This window comes from Tamandua tetradactyla, chromosome 2, assembly GCF_023851605.1.
Source record: "Tamandua tetradactyla isolate mTamTet1 chromosome 2, mTamTet1.pri, whole genome shotgun sequence".
Classification (NCBI taxonomy): Eukaryota; Metazoa; Chordata; class Mammalia; order Pilosa; family Myrmecophagidae; genus Tamandua; species Tamandua tetradactyla.
The window spans coordinates 135,823,829-135,839,804 of NC_135328.1; the positions used below are offsets into that span (position 1 = coordinate 135,823,829).

Sequence of the window (15,976 nt, forward strand, 5' to 3'; positions counted from 1 at the left end):
AGGCTTATTTTGTCCTTTTTTTTCTAGTCCATGCTACATTTCCCCCCATAATTTACTCTTACTCTAACTTTGGCTTTATGATTTAGATGTGTCCTTTATAAAGAAAAATTGGTTATAGTTTTGTGCTTTGATTTATATTTTTATAAAGTTTTACAAACTTAGACTTTAAACTGGATCATATAATCCATTTACATTTGCTGTAATTAGGACATATTTCAGTTTAAAACAGTTATTAGAGTGATGAAAATAAGAAGTCAGCCCTTGTTTCTGGAACTTTTCAGGTTGGTTGGTCAATTAAGTAGAGTTGTCATCTGGGAATCATGTCTAAAATTACTCTTTAAGAAGTAAAAAAGCATGTATACTTCTTTTTATTCTCTTAACATCATAATAGGACTTACATACTAGATAAATCATAAATATTTACTGATAAAATTGAAACATGTGAGACCTGTAACTTTTGCTAAGTCTAAAAATACTTTCTGCAGCTCTGTAAGTTAGACAATTTTATTAATGAAAGAGATAAGAGTAGTAGCAGTATTACAATGGGAAAAATAATATTTTGTGACTTCTGCCCAGAGATTCAGAAATAGAACAGATAAAGCAATTGAGGCATTAGAGCTATAGTTATAAAACATTTAAGGTCACAAATAAATGTCAAGATTTTCATTTCTCAAAATAATTTGGGAAAATTATCTAAACCAAAAATATTGTACACAACCTAAATCAACAATCACCACTAGATAAAAGATATATGTTATTACCTCATGTTTTCGTGACATGACCTCAATTAAAGAAAAGTTGGAAGATAAAGGAATGTTGTTTTCAATGCAAATATTCTTCCATTTACGCACGATCAACTGGCGAAATTCTGCTGTTAACACTCCACTGTAGACAATGCATGCTGCTGAAACAAGTATATCACCTAAAATTCCTACCAACTTGTTGTCTATTTGGTTGATTGTTTCTTGCCATCGAGTCTAAATGTTAAAATAAAAATGAGTTATTGATATTTAATATAAAATATGAGACATTTAAATATTCAATGGTTTCCAAGTTGGGTCTATTGTTGTTACAATTAATAATGGATAATATTTTTAAGTGAAACTTTTTGGTCAGGAACATTATTCTTATTCTGGATTTGTCAACGCATGGAATGAAGCAGGATAATTATTTTTAAAGATCAATTCATTTAATATATTATTAGAAGTATTCAATAATAATAATATAATTAATAATATTTATTGAATCCTTACTTATTAGCCAGCCACGTTACTTTGAAAAATCTCATTGACACTTTCAATAGCCTGTTAAGTACATATTATTGTCTTAATTTTAGGTTCATTTTAAGATGAAATTGAAGTTTAGAGAAGTTAAGCAACTTGCTCAAGATCACAAAGCTTCTGAGGGGTGTAATTGGGATATGAACTCATATTCCCTGATGCTAAAGCCCTTTTTTAAGCCCTTGTTCTTAGCCACCATGTTATATTGCCTCCATCTTCAACCTTGTACATGCATGACTGGTCAATGAAAAAAGCATATTGAGCAAGAACCCCCTCTACTGGAAGCTTAGAATCTGGGATAATGTTGATTTTTCCACTGCCTTTCAACATATACTTGTCTCTCCGGGACATCAATCAACTTTTGAGGGCTGCAATCTCCCTTTGATTGTTTTGATTTCACAACCTCCTTCTCCTTACCCGGAAAAAGTGTGTTCCACGATGTGTATTTATTTCAACAATTAAACAGAATTAAAATTATCTTGAAGATTTTGTAATGTTCTTTGAGATAGCTGAGGTTAGGTGTGACTATACCAAAACTCCAGTCTGCTTGCTAAATATAAAGAAGGAAGACTAATTACAGGAGAAATCTAAAAATGAGAAATTAAAAGCGGTCCAAAGACTGACAGGACAAAATGAAATTTTCTTTTCCTTTCTTAATCATATCCTCTCCTATTTGGCCCCACCTATGTTTTATACATTTAACTTGTGTTGATTTTGTGTTAGAAAGGGAAAACTCAGAATATATTCATTGAGAAATTTCCGTTGGCTTCTTTCAGGCAAAAGCACGTTGACATCTTAGGAAAAAGAAAATAACTTCTAATCTTTGTAGTCTGCTATCTCTAATTTAAGATTACTTATTCAAGATTATTCTATCTGAATAAGACTATTTATTGATCTCAAAAAGAAATCAGATAGTAAGATAGTTTTAGGAGATATATGGTATAGCCTGCAGTAAAAACAACAACTTAGGTGTTGTAAAGCCCAGCAGAAATCAGTGAAACAGACAGAAAACCAAGGAAAGTCCTGCCTTTTCATCTTCCAGGGCAGTTAGTAAAACAGATGCACATTGTAGGCGCCTTGTAGCCAGATTTTTTCGATTTGCTAATAGTTCTTTTTCAGCAACAATATCTTTGTAGCTTGCCTGCAAAGATAACAGATGTTCTTCACTCTGAAAGACAATTAATTTGTTATTGAGACAAAATCTCTGATTTTGCATCAAAAATTTATCTTTGTAATTTATATAAATATAGTGTGTAACCTACCCATTAATTTTTTACATCCTGGAAAGATAGATTATATTACAGATAAACATGTAATTAAATGATTCCTTGATACTGAAGTTTGTTATTAAAAGGTCATCTTCCTTCTACAATCCTAACATTTGAAGACTCATCATTTTCTGATTTATTTTCCATACAGAAAATATATAATATCCAGATTCTTTCTGTATGAAAATAGTTGAACTTTTTTCACCCCTGATATACTGACCATATCAGAGGAGCTAATGAGGGGTTTTTGTTTTTTTTTGGTGGGGGGGTAGGGATTCATGGTCCAGGAATCGAACCTGGGTCTCCCTCATGGAATGTGAGCATTCTATCATTGAACCACCCATGCACCTGCTAATGAATTTTTTAAGTTAGGCCTTGTCTTAACTTTGCCAGGCTGCAATGACAAATATTATATAGTTGGCTTAAACAACAAGCATTTATTAACTTGAAATTTCAGAGTCCAGAAGGCAAAAATCAAGGCAAAACTCCCAGAAGTCTGTGGGGTTTGGTGCTGGCTAGCTATAATCTTTGGGGTTCCTTGGCTTACATCTCTGCTTCCCATCAAATATGGTGATCTCTGTCTCTTTGTGTCTGCTTTCCTTGTTTCTGCTTATTTCCAGCTTCTCCCTGTTTGATCCTCTTTATAGCTTCTGGCTTAGTGTTTCCTCTCTTTATAAGGCTCCTGATTATATGGATTAAGACCCAATCTCATTCAGTTGGCCACACCTTTACTAACAATAACATCTTAAAAAGGTCATATATACAAATAAATTCATACCCAGGAATGAGGTTTAAGATTAAGAACATGTCTCTCACTCCAACATGAAAAAGTTAGAATGGGCATAGCCCAAATAACCCTAAAGAGTGTGATAGAAAGATCAAAGGTGATGGTGGAGTTATACAGAGAAGGTAGAGTTTAACAAATGCATATGACTGCTGAATCATTATATTGATACTACTTTTAGTATATTCTTTTAGCTTTTAGAGCAGCTAGAAGTAAAGACCTAAAACTGTGGAATTGTAACCCATACCAAACTCTGAAATCTGTTCTATAACTAAGTGTTGTGCTGTGCTTTGAAATTTATTCCTTTTTTGTATATTTTATATTTCACAAAAAAAGAAAAAAAGTCGATTGTGATAATAAAAAAATATTTATTCCTTCTAGCCTCTAATGTTCTGGAGCAGCTAGAAGGAAAAATCTGAGATGATGGTATGGTAGCCTATGAAAAACTCTGAGATTTGTCCCGTAAGTATTTGTTGAAGACTGCTTTGAAAACTTGCTTTTTTCTTTCTTTGCTTTGTATAAATGTTATATTATACAATAAAAAAGCTAAAAAAAAAAAAAAAAAGAACATGTCTCTCATTGGGGCACATAATTCATTTTACCACAGGCCTGAAGAAAAAAGTAACTGTAAAAGTACTTCTAACACATCAATGGAAAACATGTTGTCTAATTTTCATGAATTGCTGATAAAATAATTTTCTTAAATTATCATTTATCTTGATAACACCCTGCTCAAACATATTTGTTGAATTCTTGTAGAAATCATTGCCTAAGATTATAGTCCAAAATCTTGGCCCAGTCAATAAAAGTGTCTACAATCTGACCCAAATTTCCTTCCAAAATTCATTTCCTTTATTACTCCTTTCCAGTAATATTATACTTCATCCAGATTGTTCTATTCCATATCTCCCAAACATTAAATTTTCTAGTCTCTGGGGTTTGGTTCACATCTTTTCCTTATCCCTGGACTGAACCCTTCCCTGAAAGGGATGAAAATCCTAGGCATCTTTTAAAATCCTGATCAACTTCTAGCTGTTGTGAAGTTGTAGCCTTGTCAAATCTACACTGAGGCAATTTTTTTTCTAACCGTTGTTAGAAAAGTAAGTATACATTGCCTAATATTGATCTCTTGTGTTTAAGTCTTTAGTCTTACTTATGTCATTATTTATGTTTGAAAGGTTTTCATGTCTTCTCAAAATCTTTGTAAACAGGATGACAAAGCTGTGGAGACTTGAAAATGGTATAAACTTAATTACATATACAAAATTGTGCTTATTGAATACAGTTTGGGATTTTTAATTTCTCATTCTATCTTGAAAATGTTATCCTAGCAAAAATATTTATCCAATTTTTACAAAAAAAAATATACACAGCCACTTTTAGCATGCTTACTCTAAAGATTTGGTATTTATTTATGGTTCACCCATAAGGATTATTCAGTTTGCCAGTCCATAACCCATGTTTTGATCCCTTTGAGAAACTCTGCTCTTGACACTTATGATCTTGTGAGCTCTTTAAACCTTAAAGTGTAAGGCCCAGTGATTTAATTAAACACACGAAATGTCTATTATCTTAAACATTACCCAAGGTAACATTTTTTATGAATGCTCATGTTATTTCATAAGTTCTGGTATTACTTATTTTCCCCAAAGTACTTTAGGTTGCTCAGAAATACTTTTTATATTAGGGCACAGGTAGATAAAAATACCTGTTTCTAAAATGGAAGTCAGCTGAGAGAGGAGAAAAGCTCCATGAAAGGCTTAAAATCAAAGAATTAACTACCAAACTCAATTTAAAAAAATGGGTAGAAGTATACAATTTAAATATATCTCTTTGCATTCAATAATTCAAAATATTAGAAACTTCTCAAGAAGCCCTTGGTTGAGAGCTGGAAGGGAATGTGGAGTATTAGTGAGTGAGGGTCTGGCTAGAATTTACAGTTCAATTTTCTCTGCCCTACCATTTTAATAATAACACAACAATTAACATTATTATTTAGCCATGCGTCAGGTAATTTGCACGAAAATACTAAAAACACAGAAAAACTCTGTGGATATCAGAAGAATCAAGTAAATACCAAAATAAAAAATACCAAGCACCAAAAGTAAGCACTAAAATCTTGTAGAAGGCCTATCTTTAATAAAATAAATATTCAACTGATGCTGACCTTCTTTTCTTTTTTACTCCATGGCAATGCCATCTGATAGATATTTAATGCAAATCACATATGTTGGTTTAAATTCTGTAGTAGCCACATTAAAAAATGGAAAAACACGTGAAATTATTTAATAGTATATTTTACTCCAATATAACAACAATATTATCATTTCAACATCTAATCAATAAAATTTATTGAGGTAGTTTACATTATTTTTTCATACCAAGAATATGAAACCCAATGAGTATCTTATACCTACAACCCATCTCAATTTAGAGTAGCCACATTTCTAGTACTCAGTAACTACATGTAACCAGTGGTTACCATATTGAACAGTGCAGCTCTGCACAGTCACCTGGGTGATCTCTTCCACTCACATTATATCACCATCAACATATGTGATGATGGCTCCCAAATATTTCATGTTCAGCCTGAAACCTTGTTTAAGAAGTGATTTGATAATTTTTACCTTTTTATGGATGGTGTGAGATATATCAGTACAGGTTTAAGAAGTGTGAGAAGTAGCAGATACTGAAACCATATTGTTGTGAAATGGGATGTCGTGAGTGGGAGAGTAACGAAGGCGAATTCTGTGATGGCTACAAAGATAGAATATTCATGTTTATAGGATATGTATTACAGAAGTACTCTCCTAGCATTCAATAGTTGAATTCAGTCTGGAAGTTAGAAGGCAGGTGATAGGCACAAAACAGATGAACTCAGAAATAGAGAGCCTTAAACACTTGTTTGCAGACACTAGGATATGTACTGCAGACAAGAGTCGAGCATGAGGAGACTAGGCAGGCTTTGGAAACAGGATTTCTTTGGGGAACAGATCAATTCCTATGTTTTTGTCTGCTTTCCTATTATCTCCCCCCTTCCTTTTTTATTTTTTGAAGAAATAAAATATTTCTTTCCTGCTCCCCATGGTCTTATAAGGGCTATCACTCTTTGTGTTCCAACCCCTACTGCAGGTATTGACAGGTGACTCAGACTGGCCAATCATAGTGCCCCATCTAACTAGCTACATTAACTGATTCAAGAACGGCCATGTGATCTAAGCAAGACCAGTTAGATGCTGTACTTAGCGAAAGAGATGATTTCCTTTCCTGGGATTGTGTGCCGAGATAATGTGAATTTGGGGTACTAGTAATCAGCTTGCTTATCATTTTGATGAGTTTACCTACAGAATGAAGCTAACAGAGACAGCAGAGCTGAAATATGGGAGAAAAAGCCCTGATGACATCTCTGCATCCTTGAAATAGTTGGTCTTCTCAATTATGTGAGGCACATTGAGTTGGGTTTATATAACTTGCAAACTAACGAATAGTGGTGGTTCATATAGTTGTAGAGCTGATGAAGGGATTTAAGTTCACCATTTGGGTGCATTTGTGGATTACCATGATGAGGATATCATGGGCAAATCTCTGGGGTAGGTCCATAATAAGGTTAATTTTGATGGTGTCCCAGGAGTATTTGTAGAATAGAATGAGTGTGCCCTTACTAATCCAATAGGTCCAACCAGCTTCCTGATAAAGCAGGAAGAGAGGTTGGGGTGGCATTTCTGTGTCCACTGGAACTGGCTGTATCTGACCTAAGATATTTGGTGAGTTTCATCTCACCTGAGAGATTTTCATGTTGTTGAGTGAGTCAGGATAGCATATGCCAGAATCTAAGTACAGGTGTACAATTTTTTTAAGTTATTGTAACTCAAATATTAGGGAGATTGGCTATTAGCTCATCTGTGCCTTGCTTGATGTGCAGAATGGCTTGACTAGATAGGGGAGTTCAGATATTCTGTTTCTGAAGACCCATTTCTTAGGGCTGGTTAGGAGATGGCATCTCAGAGTTAGTCCTGCTAAAACTTGGGATCTGAGAATAAAAGAGAATACAACAACTGGTATGTGACAACCCTTGTTACAGACAATCATATAAAATGCTGTTCCTTTGAGCTTGGAAGACTCCAGGGCTTAGTGTTAGCTAAAGTATTCACAGTGCATTCAAACTGTCCAAGGTTCATCTGTAAAGTCATCTCTTAGAGAGATGAGCCTATCTATACATCATCCTAAGAGTTAGTTTTCCTGGGATCCAGGAGTTTGGGGACACAGGCATGAGTTTTGCACTTGAGGAGTAAATGCACAAAGGCCCAGATATCTTGGTACACATATCTGTTCTCTATAGAGAGCACTGATGTTCCTAGGAAGTAGGACCTGGGTGGAGGTAGAGATGGAAGTCTGATGAACTTTTTGTGACACATTGTAGAGGACCTTGACTTCTGGATTAGAGCAAATTCACCTACCCCTTCACAGGTATCAGGCCCTGGACTGACTGCTACCCTATCCCAATAAGATGATAGTCTTATAAGATGATAGCCTTCTAGTTTGAAAACACTGCCAGGTAGGCAGGATTCTTGATTGATGGGTACTTTAAGCCAAAGCTGACAGATGGCATACATACATGGTGTGCTTTTTCCAGGTATGCGTAGGGAGAGACAATGGACCACAGAAAACCTGGAAAGCTGGGCAAACCATACTGGACAATACCAGCCACTTGATGTGTCTCCCAACTCCCCAACAATTTAGGAGGGGTGGAATTGTGATCACCCATCAAATAGTAGACATGGATTTTATACTTGAGGAGTGAATTGTACTTTTAACTAGAGCTTGATCCACAAAACTACTGGATGTCATGAATCTATCACAGTAGGTATCTGAAGTTGGGATCCCACTTCCTCTGGAGTTGATTAAGGAGTCAGGCTTACTGGACAATATCACTCACTGGCCATCTGGCTCCTCTGTGTCTCATTTGTTAACCATTTTCGAAAAAGCTCAGAGCCATGAGGGCCACCAAAACAGACAGCGTGAACAGAACAGACAGAGCCCCAGGGAAGCAGCTGAAAAGAAAGCTAGCAGATCTTGCCATGTGCCTTTCCAGCTGAGAGAGAAACCCCGAATATCATTTGGCCTTCTTAAACCAAGGTATCTTTCCCTGGATGTCTTTGATTGAATATTTTTATAGTCTTGTTTTAATTTGGACATTTTCACGGTCTTAGAACTGCAAACTTGCAACTTAATAAATTCCTTTTAAAAAGCTGTCCCATTTCAAACTAGAACAATACTCTACTGTAATTTACAACCATGACATTTAAGGAACAACCATGCCTTTACGAAGCAACAGAGTAGTTGATACAAACAGATTATGTGCAGTTTTTAAGAACACAGATTATTTGATTATATGGCAGGCCCTGACTGAGAGGCATTACCTATATTTCCTTAAGTAATTCTCACAAGTAATCTCTTCAGTAGCTGTGCTGGTTTGAAAGGACTATGTACCCAAGAAAAGCCATGTTTTAATCCTTATCCAATTTTGTAGGAGCAACCTTTTCTTTTTAATCCCTATTCAATAATGTATGTTGGTATCTTTTAATTAGATTATCTCCACAGAGATCGGACTCACCCGATTGTGAGTATTAAGCTTTGATAGAGGGAGATGTGACTCCATCCATTCCAGGTGGGCCTTGATTAGCTTACTGGAATCCTTTAAAAGAGGAAGTATTTTGTAGAGTGCAGAGCCACAACAGGGAAGAGAGCCATGAGAACCACAAGAACCCACACAGCCAGAGACTTCTGGAGACTAAGAAGAACGCCCTTGGGGGAGCTTCATGAAACAAGAACTCTGGAAAGAAAGTTAGCAGATGCTGCCATGCTTGCCATGTGCCTTTCTGGTCAAGGCAGAAACCATGAATGTCATCGCCCTTCTTGAACCAAGGTATTTTTCCCTGATGCCTTAGATTGGACATTTTTATAGCCTTGCTTTAATTGGGACATTTTCATGGCCTTAGAACTGCAAACTTGCAACTTATTAAAATTCCTGCCTTTTAAAAGCCATTCTGCTTTTGGTATAATACACTCTGGCAGTTAGCAAACTAGAAAAGTAGCTATATTATTATCCCCATTTTATCTTTAACTGAGAAGTGCTATAGAGATAATGACTTTTCCCTGATAATTTCATCTAGTTCATAAAGATACTGAGAGTTTAACAAATAAAATATGTGATATTGCTTACCAGCAGTAAACCTCTTTGTTTTTCAGTCAACCTCTGTTGTGCAATTTTGAGGACACTTTGAGCTTCAGCTACTTCGATTAGTTTAGGGCCAACAACCTTAAAAAGGATGTCACAGCATTTAAGTATTTTTTTAAAAATCAGATCTACTACTAAAAGTATTTGAAAGACAATTATAGGTGTAGACTCTTAAACTTCCCCGAAATTATAGATACAAAAGGATTTAGAGCAACGTATTATGGTAAAACATTAAAACAAACAAAACAATAGTAGAGTTGTCTGAAATAAAAGAATTTAATACAAACACCTTGCACATGTGTGAGTTATCATACACATTTGACTAAAATGGCTTTCATTCTGTATTTTTTCCACAGGAGGTTAGTTAACATTGTTAAATGTAAGTTATTTCTGGAACTTTGAGTTTCACTTTCATATCATTATAGATAGGAAAAAACATACCTTCTGTACTTCATGGTAGTTATTCAAAGCTATAATCCACTGGCACATAGTGCAACAAGCAACAGAAACTAGAGCAATCTTGTTTGGGTTGAAATCAGGCAAGCTTAAAATTTTTTTCAGCTTTATGAAAGCCTAGAAGGAATACAGTTCATGTATTACATGAGAAATATTACATAGGCCTGAAGTTTTCTTTCATCATATTATAATGAAATTTGATTTCAAAGAAGAAATGTTCATATACTTTTTACAACAGTAGAATCAAAGATACATACCTGGATATAAAATAATATCAGTACAGATAGCTTTTTAAGAATAGAGAAGCCTCTATTATAAGCATCCTGTTATTGCTGTTGTTGTATAGTAGCTTCGCTACAGTTTCTAAAAAGTAACTCCATTTTAAAACAAAAACAAAACAGGTTAACTTTCTCTAGCTTTGGGGAATTTGGTGTATAAGGAGGTCTGAAATTTCCATGCTTTATGTGTAAGATGACTAGGAATAAAATTTTTGTCTCCTGCAAACCTCCCTACCCACTCCCCCACCCCTACCCTGCCACACCCCAGCAAGAGGCCTACTGTCTGGGCACATTCCCTTTTTAAAGGTCTGTCTAACGAATGATGGTGGTGTGGCCTGGGGGTATATAGGGGCTCATTGAGTGCATTCTCTAGCTTAGTGTCATGTGCTCATGGATCCACCTCATCTAAATGGCACAACCTAGTTTAGAAGTGGATGTACAGTATTACTTATCTACTTTTGGGAACTATAGTCAGAATGAAGTTTTTCTCAGAGTTTCCCTTTTCCCTTCCACACAGGCATCCTTCCTCTTGCCTGGAAGGGAAGAGCTACTTTGCCAAATAATTTAGATGGCAGGTGGTCCATTCTCAACTTATTATTGGTGTTCATATTATCACTTTAAAATGCTGCTATGCTTTTCATAATTGTTTTAGATGAGCTATTAGTTATTTTTTATCTTCAGGGATCTGTTTAAATAAGGCCACAGGGAATCATATTTGCTAAGAATGCTTTAGAGTGAGCAGTTGCTTTAATTCATCAACAGTATGAATATCAGTACTAATATTCAGCTAAAAAATTCATCTGGTTCACATACTACTCTGTACTTCCTAATAGCACAGATCATCATTGTAATGAACTGATTATGTAATTAGCTATTCAGTGCCTATCTTCCCTGTTGCAATGTAAGCTTCATAACATAAAGGAATATGTTTGTTTTGTAAGTTACTCTATCCATAGGACATACCATAATGCCTCCTGCAAGACAGAGGCTTCACAAAGATTTATTAAATGAATTAATGGATGCTCACCCCTTCAACCTAGAACAGTGCATTTATAAACCTAGAAATCTATTTGTCTGTCCCTGAGCTTAACTCTCAGTTGAACTCCTATGTAATATCTTAGTTTGGATAGTCTTCCTACTATCTAATTCCAAAGCCACATTTTTAGCTATATTCTACAGCAGTACCCACTTCCTGATATCAATATTTGTATTAATTTCCTATGGTTGCTGTAATAAATTATCACAAACTTGGTGGCTTAAAACAACAGAAATTTATTCTTTCACAGTTTTGAAGCCCAGAAGTAAAAAAGCAACATATTGCCAGGGCAGAATTCACTGTGATCACTCTAAAGAAGAATCTATTCCTTGTCTCTTCCAGGTTATTGTAATTTCTTGCCTATCCTGCCATATCCTTTTCTTCTTTCTACAAGACTCAACTCTCTAGCATAGCCGGCACCACTCTACTGGTGCTTGGCCAGGACTTTGGCCTTGTTCTCTTCCTCCTTGAAATCCTACAGCGAATCAGTATACTTCTGAATTAAATCTGCTCCAGCAAAACCCTTTAATAAAGTATAGAGGTTATATTATTTTTTCCTGTACTCTATATCTCTTCCCACATGTATTCGTGTAACTCTATATTGCTTTGATTTTTCCTGTACTCTATATCTCTTCCTGCATGTATTAATATCTGTAAAGTACTCAGAATAGTGCCTAGTAATATTATATGAATATTTGTTAAACAATTAGAGAAAAACATAGACAACTTTATTCACTAGTCACAACTTTCCTAGAATAATGCAATCCACCTAGGAAGACACCCCCCCAACACACATTTGTTCTCTTCTCTCTTCATTATTTAATGAGATTCTGAGATATGGCATTTTCATATTCAGACACATGGCTTTTCCTCTACACTTTCAGGAACTATTAAGTTTGGATATTCAACCTGTTTTCTGATTTTTTTTAACTCTAACATTGTCTTCCAATTCTAATTCAGAATAAACCCCTATTTAGCTCCTGTAGTTTATAAATACTAAATGCATAAATTATGCATCAAGTAAGGATCAATATTTTACCTTCTCAGGTATGCCGTCCTTATCAAGGTTAATCAATTTTTTTAGGAAACCAGTTTCTGAAAGAAGTAACTTTGCTGTAGCCCAGTTAGGTTTCTTTTGCAGAAGAATACAAACTGCATTCATGACAGTCAGTACAAGGAAGGGAGGTCGTGTATATACTCTGTAATAGAAGAACAGTCTAATCAACTTCGCAACTGAAATCAAATGCTCTTTTAAATATCTCAGAAGACAATAGAAACAAATTTTTAAAGGGATGCTGATAAGGTGAACTATTTGTCAACAGACAGCTATTTCACAATTGGGTATCTTTAAAAAAATCAGGTATCTTTACTATCTGGCTATTTTTGCTTTCAAGATGAAATTCATAGAATCTAAGTATTTATAACACTGGCATTAGAGGCTACTCTTTCCACTATAAAAGTATTTACTGCAGAGTTCTTTTAAAGTAGGAACCTTCCTACTTCATTCAGGTGTTGATTTACTATGACTACTTGACTGAGATACTGTATTTGTGTATATGGATGAAAGTGTTAGCCTAATTCTTGTGATTTAAAGGGTATTTCAAGGTTCAACTACCATTAAACATATCCTCTGGCTTTTCTTCATCCTCACCTGAAATTACTACCACAAATATCACTGTTACTTGGACAAAAAGTATCGGGGGAAGGAGGGTGAATGGGAATTTGTCTCTCAAGTTTTTAGTAATGTATACATTATTGGAACGTTGAAAGCTGCCTGCTGACTTGTTCTAACAAATTGGCTTCTGCCACAGCACCATTACCTGAGCAAGCCAAGGGTCATGGTAGCATTCAAAAACAAGTCCACCCAGGCTAATTTGCCTCCTAAAGTGAAAATCTCAGCAGACTTCTCAAAAGAAGAAAGGAAAGGAAGCCAACTTTGCATGTATCATCTTATTTACCTAGGTTGCCAGGAAGAATCTTTTCACTTAAACACACAATTAAAGGTTCATTCATTTGGATTTATCTACATTGTCTTTAACAGTCTACTTTTTAAATGCAAATTTTTTAGGAGAGGTAGACAAAATCATTAACACCTTTTTTCTTTTTTTTTACATGGGCAGGCACCAGGAAACCGAACCCGGGTCCTCTGGCATGGCAGGCAAGCGTTCTTGCCTGCTGAGCCACCATAGCCTGCCCAATACCTTATTTTGAACTAACTTATCAGGTTACTTTCCTATCAGTCTCACCTTTCTGACATAAGAAGAGTGACAACAATTGAAAAACTAGGAAAAGAAAGATAAAGTTCACAAAAGAGAAGAAAAGCTTTCAAAACAAACTTATCCCCAATTTTATCTAGGTTTGATTCTATTTAAAGTAAAAGAGATGGGGATAATTAAGAAAAATATAATATCTATGAAAATTTAAATGCAAATTAAGGAAAAATAAGATTCAATTGACTGTAATTTAATCTATGGATCATTTTCCAGGATTCAAAGTGAGATATGACTACACTGGAACTTTGCCTTAATTCTACATAGATTTCTAATCTACATAGACTGATCTGTTTTTTCTTCTTCTAGTGGTCAAAATTGCAAAGTGAGAAAGGAAAACTGTCTTGGAGCAATATTCTGCAGTTTGATGGTATTAACAGAAGCTAGGAAAAAGAATGGATTAAGTTATGCATTTGCCAGATGTCTATGCTGCATATCCCGAGGATAGCAACAAAGATCGTATTATAGGGCATCCTCACTGATGTGGCATTTTGAAGTAAAGTGAAATACACATTAGTATTACGTGGGACAGCCTTTATAAAAAACAAGGCTGATCTGTGTTAACTTTTGTAGTACTAGGAGAGGGGAAAGGGCCTGATTTATCAGAGGAAATCTCTTAGTATTAAAGCAACTACCTTTTATTAGGCACTTGCCTTATGCCAGGCTTTGTTATAAGCAATATATATCATTCAGTCCTTTCAGCAAATGTAATTATCTCTGATATATAAAAGGGAAGCTGACGCACAGAAAGGATATATAGCCAAAACATGGCAAAACCAAGATTCCAAACCAGGAAGTTTAGTACTAGAGCCCATGTGCTTAATCACTACTGTACACTGCTCCTTGGAAATTAAGCTAAAGGGTATTTGTGCTCTTGGAAATATTTGCCAGAGAAAAGGTAAGAGAATACAATCTACTAGAGCAAAGGAGGTACAAAGGGCATATGATAGGGAAGGACTGGCCCTGCTGCCTCTCTGACTTATCTCCTGACACTATCCCTTGTTCCCTGAGCTTCAGTCATCCTGGTCTTTTGCAGTTCTTGAAATGTACCAAGCACTTTTCTGCTTTAAGACTTTGTACTTTCCATTTCCTCTGCCTAGAACACTCTTCCTCCAGATTAACTGCTTGGTTTACTTCCAAACTTCAGTTCTGTGCTCCAGTATCACCTCATCAGAGAAGACTTACACAATAAAGGGACAGAGCCTTTGTCCATTTTCTTTACTGTTGTAACCTCAGTCCCTGGAAAGATGCCTGGCACATAGTACATACTCAATATATTTGCTGAATAAATGAATGCAATGCATATGAATGGGGCAAATAGGAAAAGAAAGTTAACATTCAATTTCTTCCTCTAGCTCTTTCTGGGCATTTACTTTTCAACTTTAGATGGACAAGTAACTTCAGTTTTGTGACGTGGTCTGTTCTTATAAAATTGCATCTGGTATTTAAAATTTTGTTCTGCTACTTTCTATTCTCATACCAAGAGTTAAAAATGTGTTAATATTAAGGGAGATTTGCTCTATATTTTTCCATCTTTAATTGAAACACTATTTTCTATAAACAATGGAAAACAACGCAATCTAAGATGTGTTAGGTGATTCTCATTGTTTATTGGGAAAACAGTTATTGCAAAAAGATTCAAATTAGAATCTACAGGTTCAGATCTTTGTACCCTCAAGCATTTCTTCCTATATTTTCTTGTGAATTTCCTTCAATCATTTTCTGCCACACTGGGACATTGAGTTTGAAAAGAGCACAACAAGAGGAAACATTTACCATAGTAATACCTTGTGGTAATGGCCAGCATTGCAGTCTCAAATATGCATTACTCATTCCTACAGATCCCAAATACTCTACAGTTAAACTGGCATAAGCAACAGAGGCATAAACATAATTCCCCATTTCTGGAGCTGCACTTCAGGTGCTTGTACACTCATCATGGCTGATAAATTATCTTTGTTAATTTATTTAATACTGTAGTTTGTCAATTCTAGGATGTATATTTTTACATCTCCAAGATCGGGATTCAGTTTATAAGGAACAGACCAATTACATCATCGCTTAATTGGCAGTGTGTTTTCTTTCTTAATAGTACATAAAATGTTGATATGCCTGTGCCTTACAATAGATAATATCATAAGATTTATAAAATACAGTATATACCACACATTAAAAAACATTAAGGTAACTAGTATGGATAGAAATGACTTAATGTGGCATTCCAGTCAACCAAGATGGCGGTATAAGATGCTGCAGGGCTTCATCCCCCCACAGAATCTTTGAACAATTAGGAAAACTGGCAAAGCTGTCTTCCTTAAAACTCCAGAAAACAAAGGGTTACAGTAACTGGGCAAGCACCAAATCAA

General features: G+C 35.3%; 1 protein-coding gene across 1 annotated transcript in view; it reads right to left on the reverse strand.

Annotated features, from left to right (window-relative positions):
* The window catches only part of DNAH14 (dynein axonemal heavy chain 14), a gene marked incomplete at its 5' end in the record, with an annotated part of 509,245 nt that overhangs the window by 114,375 nt on the left and 378,894 nt on the right, over positions 1-15,976 (reverse strand). The window contains 5 exons of the mRNA XM_077129892.1: positions 762-977; positions 2,308-2,448; positions 9,556-9,651; positions 10,012-10,143; positions 12,380-12,539. Of these exons, the coding sequence (XP_076986007.1) occupies positions 762-977; positions 2,308-2,448; positions 9,556-9,651; positions 10,012-10,143; positions 12,380-12,539 (745 nt within the window). The remainder of the gene's footprint in view (positions 1-761; positions 978-2,307; positions 2,449-9,555; positions 9,652-10,011; positions 10,144-12,379; positions 12,540-15,976) is intronic.